This window comes from Rhinatrema bivittatum, chromosome 2, assembly GCF_901001135.1.
Source record: "Rhinatrema bivittatum chromosome 2, aRhiBiv1.1, whole genome shotgun sequence".
In the NCBI taxonomy this organism is placed as follows: Eukaryota; Metazoa; Chordata; class Amphibia; order Gymnophiona; family Rhinatrematidae; genus Rhinatrema; species Rhinatrema bivittatum.
Window position 1 is genome coordinate 118,770,462 of NC_042616.1, and position 21,059 is coordinate 118,791,520.

At 42.3% G+C, this 21,059-nt stretch overlaps 1 protein-coding gene across 1 annotated transcript; it reads right to left on the minus strand.

Moving 5' to 3' along the window:
* Window positions 1-18,816: 18,816 nt before the first annotated feature.
* Window positions 18,817-20,022, minus strand: GJD4 (gap junction protein delta 4). The gene has a single exon (XM_029587036.1). The coding sequence runs from the start codon at window positions 20,020-20,022 to the stop codon at window positions 18,817-18,819; it is 1,206 nt and encodes a 401-aa protein (XP_029442896.1).
* Between the last annotated feature and the right edge of the window lie 1,037 nt (window positions 20,023-21,059).

Sequence of the window (21,059 nt, forward strand, 5' to 3'; positions counted from 1 at the left end):
GGGAATGGCGATTGCCAAGGCGAGGAAGTGAAGGCAGGCACTTCCTCTTAAGCAGCGTTCAATCAGGGCGCGCCGCGGAACTGGGATCCACCCCTGACCCTTTAAGGGATCGGGTGGTCCGCGCGCGCCTAGGGGCGAGGCAGACGCCATGGAGAACACCGAACCCCACCGTGAGGCCTGGCTGTGCTCGTTGCTGCTGCAGGGGAGGTCGACCCGGGACCCGTGGAGGAGTTAGTGAGGTGAGCAGGCCTGGGCATGGGCCGAGCGCAGACAGGATGCGCAACATTAAGGGGCAGATTTTCAAAGGGTTATGCATAACCCCTGAAAAGCTGCCCCTTCCACCTCCTGTGCGCGGTGAACCTATCTTGCATAGGCTCGGTGGCGTGCGCTGGCCCCAGGATGCGTGTAGGTCCCAGGGCTTTCCTGGGGGGGCATGTCGGGGGCGTGTCACGGCCGGCGCTTCATCGTGGCAGGGCCGCGGGCGTGGTTCCGGCCCAGGGGCGTTCCGTGGGTGTGGCCGCGGCCTCCGGACCAGCCCCTGGACTGGAACATGGTGCGCCGGCAGCTGGCCGGGGCAGGCGTAATAAAGGTGGGGGGGGGGGGGTGCGAAAGGAAAATTCCCTCCGAGGCCGCTCCGATTTTGGAGCGGCCTCGAAGGGAACGGAGGATGGCTGCTTGGCACGTGCAGACTGCTGATTTTGCGCAGCTTTGCGCGCACCGACCCTGTAAGTTATAACATGCGAGTGGCAGCGCGTGCATGTTATAAAATCGGGAGTAGATTTGTTCACACCGGGTTGCGCGAACAAATCTACTCCCGCGCGCACACCTTTTAAAATCTACCCCTAAGTTTGCATATAGCAAGTATTGGTCTTTTTTTCAATAAAGAATACTAAGCACATCCAATATAAATATATATTATATATACAAAAAAACTCCAATAGGAGAAGGAAAAAAGCACATCAACAATTATACAAACTCAAAAATAAAAAATAAACATTTCATGCAATCCTTTATTCAAAGATAACCACATTGGAATAAAGTACACACAGATATCATTAAATATTCCCTAGAATACTTATGCATATCCTTTATAACACATTGGACACATATTTCCCATTCATGATTATATTGAATACAGATCTAACAAAGGTAGACCCTCTAATCTAAACTGCTGCTAATCTATAGCTAACAAACTGGGTGAACCAGTTTAGAAAGCATAGCATCGAATCAAATGAATACAGAATGATAGATCACACTCAATGATAGCATCCTAACAAAACATCTCATATACTGATAAATGTAACCAAAAATAATACTGAATATCGATATTCCTATGGGTGTTGAGCTGTGATGTCCTGATGATATGATGTCCCAACAAGGTCCTTGTTTCGCCAATCTGGCTTCCTCAGGGGAATTCTCAGAGGAAACTATCAGCAATGAATTGAACACCCAAGAATGATTGCTACAATGGATAGCTAATAGGAAACATAAATCATAAAACACCTTAATATACTCAGACCATATTCAAATAAACCCCTCACAACTACAATTATTCCATAGGGTTACCCTTCAATCGCCCTAAAACCTATACTCAATTATTAAGATTTAAAAAACTAATCTATGTTACTAAAAACATGTTGGAAAATTCATAAATAATCTATGTTACTCTACTAAATTTAACTATAAAAAAGTTTATATTATCAAAATATCCTTAAAAAATTAATACAAAAAAATATTTACCTCATCTCGCTCCCACCTTGTCACCTTAGGGGGAGGGGAGCTAGAGATGTAACTGGGTTTGAAATTGCCTCGTGGCTAGATAAACTGTTTTCTTGATCCATGTCTGCTTTCCTTATGGAAGGGCATCTCTAAGAGGGGACAAGATTTATTGTTGATCATTCATAAAGGAGACTCTGGCCCCTGCTTCTTTAAAACAATCTATAATTGCCCCAGAAAACTAACCTAGACTCATCCCTTTGCTACAGTTATCAACCAATTGCCAGCATACCACATATGGTGAAAATAGTTGAGAGGGTAGACCAGATCCCATTGGCCTCATGTCTAGAGAAGAATGAAAGGCAGGGTATTGAATGGGACGTAACACCAAAATGGTTATGTTGGCCGTCCATGTAAAACTTGCTTTAATTGGATAGTGGAAATCATACCCTCTTGATTCTATTAGACAATGTAGCTGCTTTTGATTTGGTAGATCATGCTTTTCTCATGAGTAGATGCAGTTTTGAATTGGTTAGCCTCGTTTCTTTCAAAATGAAGTGTTTCAGTTCTAGCTTGGTTCTTGGTCTCTGTGGAACACGATATATCTCAAGGCTTCTCTTTGTCACCACTACTATTTAACACCTTTGGCAAAGTTACTATGAGATTTTCTAATAGTTTACCCTTTGAGCTTGAATATCTCTGATTCATTGTCCAGGTTTAAGCTGGCCATTCAAACTAAGTCAGATTAGTTGCTGGCTAATAATCTGGTTCTGAATGAATCAAAGAGTGAGATTTTGTTAGTTAGCGATGATGTTCTGTTTTCCAACATGTCTGTAGTGGAAGTGGGAATAGGCAGAATAATCATAAATGAACAGCTGGAATCACTTGGTGTTAGATTGGACTCTTCTCATTCTATGGAGTATCAGATTACACAGATAGTACGCTTCTTTATTAGACAGAAATTCTTTCAGATTGATAGTGAAAGGTTTGGTACTCTTTCACTTGGATTATTGTAATAGTCTGCTTATCAGCCTCCGTGTAAGTCTGGATGCAGACTTAAAATAATCGAAAACATGGAAGCATGTACTATCTTTGGATGTCCTAGGGCTACATCAGCACTACATTTATTGTGACATTTACACTGGTTGCCAGTGGAGCTCCAAGTTCATTTTAAGATTCTTTCACTTGTTTTCAGGCTGTTACAAGGTAGTGGACCCCCCTATCTGAAGGAGAAACTTAGTTGGTATATTTCCACACATGGCCTACCAGCTTCCCAATGTGCATTATTGTCTGAATCTTCTTGTAAGGTACTGAAGAAGAAATCTAGATTGAATCAGTTGTAGCCACTGTGTCAATCGTAGTCACTCAGCTATGCAATAAACTCATAGTTGACATCAAAATTGAACATAGTTATCTTTCTTTTCAAAAGAATCTTAAGTCATGGTTGTTTTCTATGGGAGGTTAACATCTGTTAATAGAGGGTTGTAAATTGCCACTGAAGAGCAGTTATCTATCTGGCTTTCTTTATAATTTTAAGAACATAAGAACATAAGAAAATGCCATACTGGGTCAGACGAAGGGTCCATCAAGCCCAGCATCCTGTTTCCAACAGTGGCCAATCCAGGCCATAAGAACCTGGCAAGTACCCAAAAACTAAGTCTATTCCATGTCACCATTGCTAATGGCAGTGGCTATTCTCTAAGTGAACTTAATAGCAGGTAATGGACTTCTCCTGTCTAAGTATTGCATTACTTTTATTTGTATTGTGAGTCCTTTGTTTTTCTTGTAGAGCACTTTGGACAACCTGTATGGGCCGGGTAAGTGGTTAAGAAATGCTTTTAAATAAATCAATAGAGTTAGATCCAATTATTATCCTGAAGGTCAGGAGCGAGGCCCCCATTTACCAAGGTAGGGTGGTTTTATAACAACGCTAGAGAGTCTCAGCCTTGTCATGGCAAAGATGATTCTACTCTGTGGCGCACCCTACCCCAGCAGAAACTTTAAAAAGCAGAGCAAAACCCTCAGTGGAAGAGATCACTGAGGTAGAAGGAGGTTCTCACCTCAAAGTCAGGCCCTCTCAGTATTACATCACTCCAAACAGTCCCTGGAAGAGGTAAATGTCTATTTGCTTATAGTAAACTGCGAGATTATTGTACTACTTAATGGTTTGGTTTCTTCATATGCTGCCACCATGTGGAGCCCAGATAGGGCCACCAAGCGCATGGTGGCAGGAATTACTGTATAAAGCAACAAATACTCAATGCCATAACAAGGCATTCTAGTGCCTGGGGCAGGCAATCATATTTGTGTGCCACCATCTCCCCCCCAGTTGAACCTTGCTCTCCCCAGTGGTCCTCAATTTCTCCCCAACTCCCCTCAGTGCTCAACCCCCAGGTCTTCCCCTTTCTCTCTCCTCCTCTCTTCCCTAATGATTCTCATCCCCAGCCTCTCCAAATTCATCCCCCCCCCCCCAGTGTCCTCAATCTCCCCCCAATCTCATCCTGATACCTCACAATAGGCCTCAGTCCCCTCGTGCTCAAGCCCCAGGTTCCCCTCTTTTTACTCCAGTGATCTTCTGTACCCAGTCCCCTTCATTTCATCCCCACAGAGATCCTTAATCCGTCCAGCCTCACCCTCAATCCCTCCATGGCTTTGATCCCCCTCGCCTCCTACTAGCGCTCAACCCCTATGGTTCCCCCTCTCTCTTTCCCTTCTTCTTTTGCCCTATGGTCATCTATCCACAGCAACACCCCCCCCCCCCCACACACACACACACACACACACACAAAATCTCTCCACAGTGGTCCTCGAGCCTCCCCCAACCCTAATCTTTGGTGGTCAAAATTCCACATTCTCCTTGCAGTAGAAAATAAAAGGCCACCATGGCTTTACTTATCTTCCAGCAATTCTCCTCCTGCTAATCTCCCTGGCCAGTAGCAGAGAAGGTAGAAGCTCCTCCCATCCTGGCCCACAGAATTCCTGCTTCTCTGGGGGAGGGGGAGCAGAAGCAGCCTAGGACCCCCACTCTGCTCCATCTCTGCCACTTCACCTGCTCACCTTTCTCAGTCAGGGCTGGGGGAGGGGGGCAAGGAATGGATTTGTCCTCAGCAGCCTCCTCTTCTCCCGCGCTCCTCTGGTGGGGGAGGGGGTGGGGGGGAAAGGTGCAGAATGTATCCGTGCTCCCCCTCATTTCAGTGCAATCCTCTCCTCGGGTGTGGGGGATTGTGCTGCCTCTCTTGCATGCTGCTCCAATACTCCGCAGCTCAGAAACATGAACAGGAGAGGCGGAAAGTGCTTCAATTAAAGCAATCATCAAGCAGGACATAAAATATGCCCAGCTCACATTTTGAACATTCCGTTGTCTTTTTAAACTCAGTTAGGCGCTGTTTTCCTTTTCATATCACATTATATATACTAAAGAGATCACCTAGCTTATCTTTACCAAAAACAAGCAAAATATGCTTGGATAGAGTGCTTTCAGTATGCTGTGAATACAAAACAAAGAAAATGTCGGTTTCCTTTATCAAAAAATGGGTGTGCATATATGGGATAAATAGTAACAGACAAAAAGGGGTGAATTAGTGCTCTCAAGAAAACTTTAAATCTTTTAAAAAAGATCTTAAAACTTGGCTACTCAGTCAAACCCTCAAAGACAGTATAGGATAAGACTGCAGTCCACTCCCTTGGCGTGTCCCACCTTGGCCATGCAATCTCCCTCCAACGACTACCACTTTGACTCACAGAAACCTTCTTGACTTTTCTCTGTATCAGCTATCCCCTTACATGCTTTGAGCACAGATATATACCTAACTATATTGTATTTGTTGATTGATATTAATCTATTGTTCAGAACCAGTTTCTGTTTTTTCTGTTAAATGCTTTAAATGTAACAGGTTGTTGTAAATGTAAACCGGAGTGAAGGCAATTTCTGCTATACCTCGGTATATTAAAAAAAAATGCTAAATAAATAAATTAAATAAATAAATAAGTTTCAAACTTGTGCTAATGTTAAGGAAAAGACATATTGCTTTCTTGTAGTGCTGATCAATTCCTCTAGAGGGCAGCAAACAAGCTCAAATGTGCATAGAATGGTGGCCATTCTAGGAAGCCTGTTAACACAAAGCTTCCAGAAATAATGATTTCAAAGAAGGGCTTAACCACGCCTGATGCATAATTTCATTTTAAACTTAAGTTTTTGCTCTGTCCTTTAACTACAACTACAAAAAGTGCTCTAGAAAATGAAGTGAGAATGAATTAAAGTAAATGGAGCTAGATGTATCATGCTCTTTATTCAGTTTTCTCATGTTTCCGATGGAATTTCAATGATGCTTTAGAAAGATTCACTATATGGTCTTTTTCACTACTGAAAATAGGGTTTATATGGCTTGTATTAAGTATTACATCATAACTCTGTATGTTTCCTCCCCAAGTTTCACAGTCTCCACCTTCATCTGCTGTTCACAAGACACTTTGTAAAGTTGGAAGGCTAATCACCTGCAACCTGTAGCACACAATGATTGAAGCAATCATCTGATGTGACTCCCATTAGGGCTGCCAACGGCTTCTATTTATTTAAGATAGGTCAGTGCACAAACTTGTAATTCGGCTTTCCTTATTGATGACTACAGAAACACATGAGCACACATACTAGACATATAACAGCAGACATAGAAAGGCAGGGCTGATTTAATATTAGGTGCCCTAAGTTAACCTTCAGCCTTGCAAACCCCCACACACCCACTCATCACCAATGAAATTTAAGAACCTCAGGGACCCCCCCCTCCCACCCTGAAATTTTGATAATTAAACTCATTCACTCTACTACTACCCCTCCTGGAATGATCCTGCAAAACATATAATTAGATATGACTTTTAAATATTAACCTGTTTCATATATAATATAATATATTGTTTTTTTTATTCATTTATTTTATATTCTGCCTTTTAGGCATGTAGTTATTTCTCTGTCCCCAGAGAGATCACAATCTAAGTCTGTACCTGCGGCAACGGAGGGAGAAGTAACTTGCCCAAGGTCAAAAAGAGTGGCAGAAATCATGTTAGTGTTTGATGAACATATTATCCATGATAGTTGGAGGCAGACTGCAAATAAAATCAGGAAACACAAACATTAATAAATTAAAAGAAATCCATCCCATATTTGCTAAGGCGGTCTCTCTCTGAAATGGCTGGCTGGGCTGAACTAGAATGTTTCTCCTCACTACTCAAAAATAATTATAAAAAACCCCTCCTTCAAAATGTTGAGAGCTGCAACATTAGTTCTTATAGACCATCATACCCAGAGCCATTACTATTTGCACAACAGTTCAAATGTTATAATCATCAGATATTAGTTTCTTCTAGTCTAAAGTCAATTTTATTTCTACATTTTTTTTTAAAAATGCAAATAAAATTCAACTTAGCTGACATCCTGGGTAACACTCAGTCCATCCCAACATGGACCTGTGTTTTGACTGGGTCTGCATCAGGGGGAAATCCAGCCCTAAATGTTCATCCACTTATCCTGATATTTATTCTCCGGGCAGCCATCTATTTTGCACCTTCATTGATAAATGTTGCTGTGATATTTAAATAGTAAATCAATGCACATGATCTCATGGTACTCTCTAAAAGCATTCACTCATTCTGTGCCAACAAGAAAAAAAATACTTTCACAGTGTTCTCTAGTTTTGACATTTGAGGCCAATAATCAAACAAGCCTAAAATGTGTAACTTATCTCGCTAAAATTAGTGAGATAAACATCTTGATGAATATTCATGAGTAAAGTTCTCCAGCTAACTTTAGCCGGATAACTTTTAAACCTAACCTAACAAGCTAAAGCTGGTTAAGTGGCCTTACAAAAAAAATAATAATAATTCCCGAGTGGGCCTGTGGACAATTCCAAGACCCCCAAGCAAAATGTTAATCATATGACCGAGGCTCCCACCTACTGCAAACCTCTCCAAGTAGATTTCTCAACTGAAATCTCTGAAGGGTCGGGCACCAGCCTTCTCCCTGGTTAGGCCAACTCCTCTCCCTCCATGCCTGCTGCTTCCACCCACCGATCTGCCTCCCAGCACACGATATGCTCGTACCACATCCCAGCCGGCTCTGGAAGCAGAAGCTGTCAGCGCTGCTGTCAGAAGAATCTCTGTCACAACAGTTTGAGCACCCCACGATCGCAGAGGGGCCGGTGGGCTTTAGTTCAGATACAAGGTGGGGGGAGAGGGAAATTGGGGTGGAGGGAAGGAAGAGAGGGACAGGAGGAGATACGTAATTGGGGGGAGGGGGAGGGGAAGACTAGGCTACCTCCAACCCTTCAGATTTTTTAGTTTAAAATTTAACTTGGGATCTGGAAGGTGGGAGCTCGGCTTAGCAGGCCAAATGATTAACATTTTGCCTGGAGGTCAGGGAATCGGCCACAGGCCCAGAGAGGACTTTAAAAAAAAAAAAAGTATGGCCACTTAATTGGCTATATTGCTTTGAATATAGCGGTTAAGCTTTAAGTTATCCAGTCACACACAGCTGGATAACCTTTGAACTACTCTGAGGCAGTCATAAAGTTGTCCAGCTAACTTAGCCGGATACAGCTGAAAATCATCTAACTTAGCCTGATAACTAAACCCCGACCCAAAATGCCCATTTTTTATGTGGCTAAATTCTAACTGGATAAGCGACCCACTCATGCGGCGCTCTCTTTAGAAGTCCAGGTAAAACGTGCAGGCACACAACCACCTCCTGGAAACAGGCACGAGAGATAGATACATGGCAAGCTGCTGTGCAGTTTTATAGGGCAGCTGTGCTTTTCCTGCTGTAACAAAACCAACAGTAGTCCCTAATGTCTGTTCTATTTTAAAAGGGGATTAGGTGCCTGTCAGCAGCATATCTCCTTGAGTTACAGGATGCCTCTGCAGCTGGTCTGATCGCTGCACCACAGCGCGTGTGGGCGTACAGTTATAGAACCTGCTTCAAGATGCCACTTCTCCACATTCCTCGGCATCATCAGTATAATGAACAGGGCACATAGCCTTAGTTTATTCATTTATTTTATAAAATACATATCCCGCACTCTTCTCAGCCCTAGCTGGGTAACAACAATCACATCCATAAACTAATAAACTGACAGACTAAAATGACAATTGACTATATGCTTCTGTGTGTTAGTGTATTGTACATTATATATATACACACACTAACACATTGTTTACTTTCACAATTTGCACTCTTTGCCTTCCTCCCCTTCTCCTTCTGGGTTCAGCCAGTGCCATTTTGCAATACGATACCAGTGAGACAGGAGTTACTGGGGATCATTCCTGCCCACATTACACCCCATGGATGGGGGTGGGGTGGTCTGGGAGGTGGTATAGAGTTGAATCTGTGTTTTTAAATTTCGTTGGCACAGGTTTTAATTGCTGAGAGAGGGGGCAGATTGTCTGCTTACTGAACACGTTAGTGCATGCCCTTGTAAAATAGCAGGCACGAAAAAAGGGACATGAAATGAAACCCAAACAAAAATGACCCCCCCCCTCCCCCAAATGAAATGAAAATTGTTTGTATCATACCTCCCCTTCCCTTTTTTTCTCCCTAGAGTACATCTTTAGCTCCTTTAATCTATGTATGAATGGCTTATTATTGTGCAGCTCCAAATAAGGAGGACAGAGAAACTGTGAAATCAAGCAGAGATATCTCCACTAATTCAACATGTCTTTATGGGTGAGAGCAAGCCAGGAGTATGTGCAAAACTTCTCAAACACATAAGAGAAGTATCCCGGACTGCTCGATCATTCACCCTCGCACTCTTAATGGATCATCCAATCTCCAAGTAGTCATAGAAGGTTTTCTGGCTCAACCAGCAAAAGTGGTGTGAAATAGTCCTCACCCGGAAATAATGCCTACTCTTTGTCTACATTCTGACACCAAACTTTTTATTAGAATTTGTGGAAGGGGACCCATTTCCAGGCGAGGACTATTTCACACCACTTTTGCAGGTCAAGCCAGAAGACTTTCTCTGACTACTTGGAGATCGGATGATCTGTTAAGAGAACGACTCATGATTACACATCATCATCTTCAATTTAAGATGAGTCCCCCTGCTGCAGTTTCCACGAAATGCCAGCTGACATCAGGGATAGGTTATTACTTTTGAAATTACTTTATTATGCAATATGGACTTGTGTTGAGAGTTGGTGATTCCCAAGAATTGATGTGTTATATAGTATGTATTTATATGCAATTGAAAAATTGATTATATTGATATCCTTTTGGGTCCGCACGGGTGAATGATCGAGCGGTCCGGGATACTTCTCTTATGTGTTTGAGAAGATTTGCACATACTCCCGGCTTGCTGACACCCATAAAGACTTGTTGAATTAGTGGAGATAACTTTGCCTGATTATACATTAATTTCTATGTCCTTATTTGGAGTTGATTGTTTTAGGACAGTTTGCTGGGCTTTTATTTTTAGTCTTAATATTATTGTGCAGGCCATGCACCATTTTGGTAGCCCTCCTATGATTTACTTCCATCTTAGCAATGTCCTTCTGTAAATGTGGTTCTGCAGAACTAAACACACTACTCAGCTGGTTCTGTGCAGAGCAAAACTAACATCCCTCTTTCTAAGCATGATGCTTCTATTTGTGGTGGTTTGATGGTATTATGGAAGAGCTTTTTTAGTGATTGGACCCAAATTGTGGAATTCAATACTATTAACTGTAGGGTCAGAAGTCAACTATCTGGCACTTAGAAAGTGAAAACACGGCTATTTCCCAGTTTGAAGTGTTGACCTAGAAATATGAGAAGCTGTGGTTTTTATTTGCTTCTTCTCTAGTAGCTCAGGATACAGAGACAAGTTTTATTTTATGATTTTTATTATTGCTTATTTGTTGGAATAAATTTTATTTATGATTATATTTGTAACATTTGTTGTAGACTGTTCTGGTCAGCCTTATGCTGGGCAAACAGTACATAAAATCTGGAACTAAAGAAATAAATAAGTAAATAAAAACCTATATGTTACCTGTATAATGGAGAAATATCATTCTGTGCTGACACAATGAAGGGAGTGCAGCTCTTGAAAGTTAGTTACAAATGTATGCAGTTAGCACAACAAAACGTTTTCAGCTACAAGTTGCCTGGTGACCTTTATTTCTTTTTTAACACGGTTTCTAGTATTTCAGTTTATGAATCTTTTGTAATTGCTGGACTCAGTTCACTCAAGTCCTTTTTGGCTTCTAGAGGGCAAATAATGGAAAACCCAAATTGCAAATGTTATCAAAGCAGATATTCTAAAGACAGTAGGCAATACGCAGGAGGAGTTGATTTCATTTACAAATTCCAGTCTGCCCACAGACCTGCCTCCAAACACCCATTCCCCCAAATATATACAGCCCTCAGACCTGAATATTAGTTACATTTCTCTAGGCTGGTGTAAGTCTGAACTAAAGAACTGCTACTCTTCCTATAAGAGAAATTTTGGCATTTTAAATTTTTATTTTTTATTTATTTTTATTTTTTTACAGTTGTTGAAAAATTGTAATACTAACTGCAACAAGTCTTCTCCTTTTCTAGCATGAAGCACCCAGAAACATTTTTTAAGAATCACCGCCTATTTTTAAACATTGTCTAAACCTTTCCTTGAAAAAGCTGCTTTTAAAGGTCTAGTGCTAGGGATTACAGCATTTACCTTTTAAAACCATTTTGCCCACATTGTTCTGCCCCCATTAACTGTGAGCAGATTGGTTGTTTGTTATATATATATATATATATATATATATATATATATATATATATATATATAAAGTTGTTCTGTTCCTGCTTGTAAGCTAGTGTGATGTCACAGAAGGACTACAAGCCCCTATAATCCTATAAGAGCTATTTCAACTCCAGAGTCAGTGCTCTGAACCTGTGACCAACCTCTCCTCTTTCCTCCCTCTCAAGACTGCAACCAGTAAGTTTCATGACTTGATTATTTATTGGAATAAACACTGATGGAATTAAGACAAGTTGTCTTCATTGGAGATTCAGTATCTGGTTTAGCTGACTGATTATCAGTGCATGGGTGCTATGAGATCAGAACACCCTGACACCTAAAATCTCTTTTTCACCCTGCGCATCATCTCTCATCTTAATCTAAGCCTCTTTTCTTTTCAATAAACATTTTGTACCCTTCCTCGCACATACACTTTCAGACACAACACACGCTAAACAAAAAACAGAAGCCTCTATAATAAATCCCTCTGTAATAGGACCCAACAACCATGAACAGAGCTATGCAAATTTAAGACGATAATCTAATGTCCGGTTTTGCTTGTCTTGGGCAATGACCACTTTCAGCTTCAAACTCACTCGCAAGCTAAATACCGCTTTGCTCTACGTATAAGCAGCTAATAATTTTTTGGAATTTTTATCTTATATGCAAATAAAATCACTTCATTTACAAATCACTTCTTCCATTTCTGGAAAAACTAGTACAAAATAAGTTCATATAAAGCAGTCCTTCCGATGGAAAGTGAAGTACAGCAATTGTAATGAATGTTAGCCCAATTTCTTGAAACGCAAACTCGCCCGACACTGGCCGTGTTCTTATAGACCTGAAGATGTACAAGAACCAGCTTCATCCTCCTGCTCCTGATGCAGATGCAATGTGTCGAAACACGGCCGGTGTCGGGCGAGTTTGTGTTTCAATTGATTGAAGGCAGCACATTGGGTGGAAAACCAGTGAGCAAGCCAATATGATAAGTGTGATTTGTAAATGAAGTGATTTTATTTGCATGTAAGATAAAATTTCAAAAAATGATTAGCTGCTTATGTGTGTGGAACAAAGAGGTATTTAGCTTGCGAGTGAGTTTGAACCTGAAAACGGTCATTCCCCAAGACAAGCAAAACCGGACATTAGATTAAATTTGCATATCCCTGTTTGTGGTTGTTGGAGACCTCTAACACTGACACTTGTGCTATATACATTTTCCTCATGCATGTTAACACTTTTACCATAACCATTTGCCTCTGTTTCGGAGGATCACGTGCCGACAGGCTGCTGGCAGGCGCAAAAGGTAAGACAGAGGTCAGGTTAGGGGGGAAGGGAAGTTCCCTCATAGGCCGCTCTGATTTTGGAGCGGCCTGGGAGGGAACGGGGGAAGGCAGCACGGCTCGGGGCGTGCAAGGCGCACAATTGTGCACCCCCTTGCACGCGCCGACCCCTGATTTTATAACTTGAGCGCGCAAGTTATAAAATCGGGCATTCATGGTACGCCCACGCGCTGCTTTGAAAATCTACCCCTCAGTGTTTCTCCAGAAGAATTAAGCAGGATTTCCTTTTCAAATTGTATTTTTTCCCTATGGAGGATGTCTATGTTATATGTAAGCCCCTCCCAGACCAGGGGCCCACAGGGTCTGGGCTTCTGAGCGAGCTGAGTGCCAGTCTCTCGGGAGGACTCCAAAGAGCAGACGGTGAAGGGCACCAGGGCCCAGAGGTGAAGAGGGTGTGTAATGTGCCCTAAGCTGGATAAGGATCTCACCCTGTGACTTCCTCTGACTGCTCTTCTCTGCATCCCCAACAACAACCACAGCAGAAAACGAAACGGGGCTTACTCTAAAGATATACTTTAACAACAAAACCTTTATTTTCTGGTGATACCAGCAGCCCGAGTATGCAATATAGAGAGAAAAGTCATTAATTAAATCAGGACACACAGGCTTATACAGGAAAGGTTAATAGATAAGCTCCCCAATAAGTATAAACATCGTCCCCTTAGTTACAACTAATCCCCTCTCCTCACCCAAGTAGTTCAACGTACACACAAAAACAAAATGTCCTCTCCCTTCATACATGGATTTTCCCTGTTCTCAACGGTCAATGGCTCTCCAGATCCAGCATAAAGTATATCACTTAATATGCATCAGTACTCACTGGACACACAGCCGTTCCCCTCAGATGCCAGTCCAAGCAATTGCATGGGACTTTCCCCACTGTGCCTGGCTCTCACCCAGCAACAGTGGCATCCTCTGACTCTCCTCCACCTGCAGGACTCAGCTCGAGTCCCCTGCTTATTTCCCTTTGAGCAGAAACAACTTCTCTGCCTCAGCCCTTTCTCTTGGAAGGGGTAAAGCCCTGAGAAGAGGGTAAACCCATTCCTCAAATGGATTTTCCCCAGCTCCCCATCAAACCTCAAACCAGCCTTTTCAAACTGAACACCCCCTTCTACAGGGCATTTCTTCCTTCCCTCTTAAAGGAGAAACGTATCCCCGGAAAGCCCATTAACTGCTTTTCCCAATTGCCTCAGTGCACTTGCACAAGGTAAGTTTTCCAGAAAAGGTGTTTGTGATATATTTTCCACACAGACCATCAGCAGTAATATTTCCACACTCCCCATAAATTTCCACAACATCAAACCTGACTCCATGCTGGGGCTAGGAAGCCTCGCCCACCCGAAATCCTTTACAGGAGTCTTTTAATGACAAAAACAGGCTTCTAGTGAGGACACCCCGTCATATTTATAAACTTGAGAATATTTCTCTCTCTGTAGATTTTTAACTCTTTTTGAGGGAAGCCTCTGGCAAAGATGTATTGCGCTGGTAAATCCTCGCTCTTTACAGAAGCAGGCAGCTCCATGGACATGGATATCAGCTAATTTAACCAGGAATCTCTGTCTCCCATTCTTTAGCTATTGATCTAAATTACTTTCAATGGGTCAGATCAGGAATGAACAGTTTGAAACTAAACTTAGAATCCTTTTGGCCCCAGTGCCAAAGGTCTAATAGTTGTTTCTCTTATTTAACACCTTCCTCTCCCCTCAAGGATCCTCAGAGGGTCAGCTTGCGACTGAGATAGCTGAGCACAACAGCTGTATTTGGCTTATGTGCTCAAAGCTCCTCTGCTTTGGCTAGCATGCATCGCTGCTAAGACCTTTCTTGGCTCTGCCTTCCCCTGGAACTGCTACCAGTTTGACAAGCCAGCAGCCATGTAATATTTATCATTTTCTGAACTTTTTGCAAAGCATTTTTCTGTTTGAGTTAACATGTAACCTTCTTGGGTGTGCTGTAAAGTCAACATTTCTCTCACGTTAGGTATAGAGGAGTCTTTTTAAGAAAATTTTGTAGGCAGAGAATAGACATGTTCTGCATACCATACATGTTCTGCATAACATACAGTACAAACTAGTAAGAGATTTAACAAATCAGACCTATATATTATTCAGCTTCAACATGGCAAAAAAAACAAACAAACCATAACTGCAATAAAAACAATAAAAAAAAAAAAAAAAGAGAGAACAGGGCGACATGGGAAAAAAAGCTTGATTAAGGCCAGACAGCTTTGGCATGCTATAAATGTCATACACTAATACCAGACCATAACACTCTGTACTTTCATCTTTTCTGAACCAAGGATGTTGTTTTAACTACTACTACTAGTCATTTCTATAGCACTGCAAGACATGCAGCACTGTATAAGTACACATAAGAGACAGTGCCTTCTCTGTAGAGTTTACAGTCTATTTAACACAGCGGTTCTCAACCTGTGGGTCGCGACCCCGGCGGGGGTCGAACGACCAAAACACAGGGGTCGCCTAAAGCAGGTCCCCAACCACCGGTCCGCGGACCAGTACCGGGCCGTTGGGGTTTTTTGCCGGTCCGTGGCGCCGCGGCTGCTGCGGGGAGGCGCGGCGAAGCTGGAGACCTGCCTCCTCCAACCCCAAAAGGGAAGAGACATGGCCCAAAAAGCTAGCGCGTCACAGTAAAGTATGTTGCTGGAGCCGCGCAGGCAGGAAGGAGGTGTATCAGCCACTGCAGGTGCTCCTCCTACTTCCTTCCTGCCCCGGAAGACAAATGTTGCCGGAGCCGCACGGGCAGGAAGGAGGAGGCGCGTCAGCCGCGTGGGTAGAAGAGGCGCTTCAGCCGCGTGCAGAAGAGGAGCAGCGGGGCCGGGAAGACTAGGGCCGCTGCAGAGCCCATCCTGTGGCAACCCGTAAAGAAGAGGCCCAGAGGTGAGAGAGAGGTGTGTGCGAGTATGAGATGAGTTGAGAGACTGTGTGTGTTTGCAGAGACAGCATGTGAGAGCCTCTGTGTGTGTGAAAGAGACAGCATGTAAGAGTGAGAGCCTGTGCTTGAGCAAGGCAGCATGTGGGGGTGTGAGAGAGCCTGTGTGTGAGACTCAGACAGCCTGTGCCAGTGAGAGACTGTGTGTATGAATGATTTCAAGAGAGAGAGAGCATGTGACAGTGAGAGCCTGTGTGTGTATGTGTGTGTGAGAGAGAAATGCACGTGAGAATGAGAACCTGACTGTGTGTTTGAGGGAAGAAGACAGGTGGAGAGAAAAGAAATAGAAAAAAAGGCAATATAAAAGGAAATGGCAAAAAAATAAGAAAGGGAAGCAGATGTTAAAAAAAAAAATAAATTACTTTTTACTGATTGGTACATGTAATCTTTGGGAATGTGCAAGAGTAGCAATTTCTCTATGGCGGATCTCACAATGTACGAGATCAACATGGAGGAAGTGGAAACCAATGGGGCCTACACAGAGGAGGCAGCAGAATGGGCTTCAGTGCCAATAGCAGCAATCAGCGCCTCCCCAATAGCCACGTGGCAGCAGTGGCAGTAATTAGATTAATTGTTTGACTCAGCTGGAGGTAACAAAGTATGAAGTGGGATGTGAAATCAGCTTGATCTGGTGGAGAATTAGGATTGCTGTTACACATGAACTGTATTTGGCAAACATTAAAGGGAGCCAGGATAATCAATTGAAGCCTGCAGCTGAGGACTGATTCATTATGACTCATGTAGAAATTAGTGCATTTTCCAGATTAGTCTGCATAACACAATTCTCAACATTCAGCATTATTTCTGCTGCATAGAGTTTTATCTGAGAGGCTCTGAGGTTGTGAGGGAGCCAGTAAGAGTGAGAGCATGAGTGTGTATGAGAAAATCCAGGGGAGTAAGAGTGTGTGTGTGTGAGTGGGGGGGGGGGGGGGGGGGAGAGAGTGTCTTACACCCTGAGAGTGTATCAGTGTCTGTGAGAGTGAGAGGTTATGGTGGGTATAAGAGCATCAATGTGTATGTATGTGACAGTGTATGTGTGAGAGAGAATGGACATGTGAGAGTATGTGTGAGAGAGAGAGGATAACCTCCTAATCCTCGACAATATCAGGGTGACTGGAAATCAAGAGCTCCCATGTTTGGACAGCAGGGGCTTTTTAAAATCCTTATTAGTTTTAATTATTGTGTGTTATTTGATATATTTTTTGAAATATTTTATTGGTGTGTGGGAAATTATAAAATGTATATGATTTTAATTAATAGAAATTCTATTTATCAGTAATTTTAAAATATTCTTTTATTAGTATGGTTTTACTATTATAACTGATGCTTTATGTTTAATTTTATTGTTTTATGAGGAATGGTGGTTCTGTTTATAAATGTCATAATAAATAAGTATACACTAAAATCCAACCCCATCCATAACCCCGCCCCCATATGACCAAAGCCCCGCCCTTACCCCGCCCTTGCGGGGCGAGGGCAGGGCGAGGGGTCACCGCAACATGAGGAACTGTATTGCGGGGTCACGGCATTAGAAAGTTTGAGAACCACTGATTTAACAGCACAAATAAGAGACTTGAGAGTTTCGTAAATGCTTGAAAATGGTTAAATAGGGGTTCAGATTTAAAAGCAGCCTCAAAAAGGTGGGTTTGGCTGGATTTGATTAAGAGCCTGGCACTGACTCAGGAAGCCTATTACACGTGTACAGAGCAGCACGGAGTCTGGTGCTGGCGATGCAGGAGACGGCCATAGATAAGAATGACTTGCCCCATGTGCGGCGTTCACGAGGATGAACGTAGGGTGGGATTAAGGGAGGAGAGATAAGGAGGAGCTGCAGAATGAATGCACGTGCAGTTGAGTAAGAGAAGCTTGAATCGCAGAGAGGAAAGGGTAGGGAGCCAACGGAGGGTTTTAAGAAGAGGGGTTATATGGGTAGAGTGACATTGGCAAAAGATAAGTTACTCAGCTGAATTTTGAATAGGTGGAAGTGGAGACAAATGGGTCAGTGGGTGATCTGTCAGCAGAAGATTGCAGTCATCTAAGAGGGAGGGTCTGATAGTGTGTTCAGAAAGGAAGGGACAGATTTTCGATATGTTACAGCAAAAATAAAAAAAAAAGATGTGTTTTAACAATGTTTAGGGATGTAAGAGAGAAAGGCGTTACCTATGTTAACTGGAGGTAACCTGCACAGATTGGCAGTTACTACCCTAAAAAATACAAAAATTAAAAAAAAAAAAAACCTTGATTGCCCGTCCGATCCGCAGATAAACCTCCACGCGTATGTCATGTATGTGCTTTTGTTTTTCCGGACTGAAAAGCGGCATTCCTGGGGGATAAAGTTGGGAAGGGGTTTGCATTTAGCACAAAGATTTGAAAAGTCAAACGTGTGTGTGTGTGTGTGTGTAAATGTTTCTGAAACATGAGCACGCATTATATAGCAGGTTTCGATATATCTGTATAGGTAAATTTAGGGGGATAAATTTGAAAGCGGATTTATGTGCACAAGCCCACTTTGAAATTTGGTGCAATTTGCATGCATATTTGCCACGTGAATAAGGCACGATTTAACAAAATACCCCTCCTATAAACACGGCATTTTACACTACATCTTTAATACAAATTTCAGGTAATGCCACAATGCCCCTTGAAGGGAATGATTAATGCCAAACATCAAAATTCAGGCTGTTTTGGAACAATTTTAGCATCCATTTGTCCAGTGTAGGACATTATCGGAAACTTCAGTACTAAAACAACCTCTCCCCCCACACATCAGGAAGACATAGGTATGCTCAGGATTGTGCGATACAATTCTCCCAGGTAAGATGATGGGTACTGTTATATATTGGGTTCCAAGTGTATTAGGAAAGGGCCCTCTCTTGTTCCACCAGTGTTACTTATACTCATCGTGCCATTTATTGTGTTCCCTGTTACAAGTCTTTCAGTATGTTTGCCTTGTACAGTGCAGAATATGTTGTCAGTGCTACAGAGCTGCAATAGTTTGAAATCGTCCAGAACCGCCAATGCTTGAAATTCATTTTCTTGTGTTGCTGCCGTCTTCTTCGAGGGCCTCCTTATACCCATTGAGATTTTGTGGCTTTGATAGTATTGGAAGAATGAAATTGCACATCACACTGAATTCCTTCCAGTAGGTATCCCTCTGCCCCGAGCTTGGGGTAGGGTAGAGGAGACACGTCCTCAGTTCGGAATGGAGGGTTCTTGTCGTGCCATTTCTTCCCAGCCTGCCGATGGGCGACCATCTGAGGATCACTGCCCCTGCATGCTGCCACTGCATTCCCGATGGGGTGGTTGAGGCTGGGGCAACCCTGCAACTCCTCTATTTTCTTGTTACTATTTGTGTTGATATTAGACGTGGCAGTATCATGAGTGAAGGCTTCCGAGTAAAGAGAAATGTCAGTAGCTCCTGGATCAGAAACAAGAGAAGGCGGCGCCTTGGGACTGCCCTTCCCCTTCGCTGGGTCACATAGAAGTGGATGATGCTTGTCCTCTTCTGGAGCCTGCTGGTACTCCACGTGCTGCTTTATTGTAGTCGAGTACAGCTCTTCTTGGACAGAAGTATTTTTAATTCTCAGCGACTCCCCCCTATGATTTTTTTCTTTTATTTGACTTTGGATCACGCAGATCAGATCAACCACACTGAGGAAGATGGAGATGCCGCTGATACCCCAAACGAAAATCACCATGATGGATTTCTCTGTTGGTCTTGAAATGTAGCAGTCAATAGCACCGGTGCAAGGAGGCTGATGGCAGCTGAAACTTTGCGGAACAAAAACCCCAAAGAGGAAATACTGGCCTGCACTGAACCCAGCCTCGGTGATCGTCCTCAGAAGGAGATGAATTATGTAGGCTCCAGAAAAATCTTGTATGTCCATGTTCTCTGTCCTGTAGTCTGTTGTAGGATTAGTGGTGTGACTGATCCTTTTGCAGCTGTAAGTCCCGGTTGCAATGTGCAAGGAGACATGATGCAAGATATGAATGCTGAACATGACATAAGGCAGCAAAACACATAGTGTCTGCATGAGCCAAAATCTGAAGTGGGAGACAGGGGAGAAAGCATCATAACAAACATTGGAGCATCCTGGTTGCAATGTGTTGCAAATGAACCGCTCCTGCTCATCCTGATAGAGTGAATATCCTGCTAACACAATCACAGCCAGCCGAAGCAAGGTCATTAATGCCAGCCAGAGCTTTCCTACAAAAGAAAAAACAGAGAAAGAGAGGACAATGATAATTTGTAAAACTAGAATACAATTTATCATAACTGCTTCAGTCTTTGGTGTTGTCAGGCTTAGATTACTGCAGTTTGGTTTCTATTTGGCTCCCTGACACTATATCAGAGCTTTGCAAATTGTACAAAAATATGGCTGCCTGTATTCTTATTGGGACATGTCTTTGAGACCATATAACCCTGGTGCTGGAATCTTTACACTGGCTTCCTTTTACAAGACATAAAATTGAAGGTTGTAACTATTGTACACAAAGCATTAAACAATCAAGTCCCTTTGTGCATTAGTTCTGCCCTGGAAATATATCGACCATCCTGCACATTTCACTCAAGCATTTTGGAGTTTTTGGACGCTCATCTGACTGAAGCTCAGGAGAGAGCCTTCTCAGTGGCGGGCCCAATTTTATGGAATGCACTACCAGCACAATTCCATTCTATTCCATGTCGTAAATCCTGCAAGAAACAACAAAGATTCATTTTTTCAAATAAGTATTTGGGCAATAGTATATAAAAATTGTTCCCATGGAGCTGAGCTGTTAGTCTGACCATTGTTCCTGGTATGATCACTGTGTGTTTTTATGTTACATACCTATCACTGTTTGACAATTACTTATTGTTTATTTATTTGAAAAAAACCACAAAGAAACAAAACATTATGTCGCTTCATCCAACGTTCTGAGTGGCTTCCAAATAAAACATTCATAGAATCTTAAACAAATAAAACAAATGAATAAGACATAAATTAGAAACAAACATAAGAGTAGATCAATATAAATCAGAAGCTACATTACAAAATCATGTCTAAAAATATGCCTGCTCAAATATTTATTTATTTATTTAACAGTTTTATATACCGAAGTTCCAGTAACAAAGTTACTAATCAATTCGGTTTACATTGTAACAATAAAAATTGACAGAATATAGAATTATGTCTTACAGAGAACAGGGAAGATTTAACTTGGAGATAAATAAAATAACTTAGTGAGAGCAATAAATAACTTCAATGGAGCAAGGAGAGTACAATTTAAATACAATATAATATAGGAGGATAAATTCGGAATTGAATGAGTT

Bases quoted from the DNA above. Each gene is read 5' to 3' on its own strand.
- GJD4 (XM_029587036.1), bottom strand. From the start codon at position 20,022: ATGATAAATTGTATTCTAGTTTTACAAATTATCATTGTCCTCTCTTTC.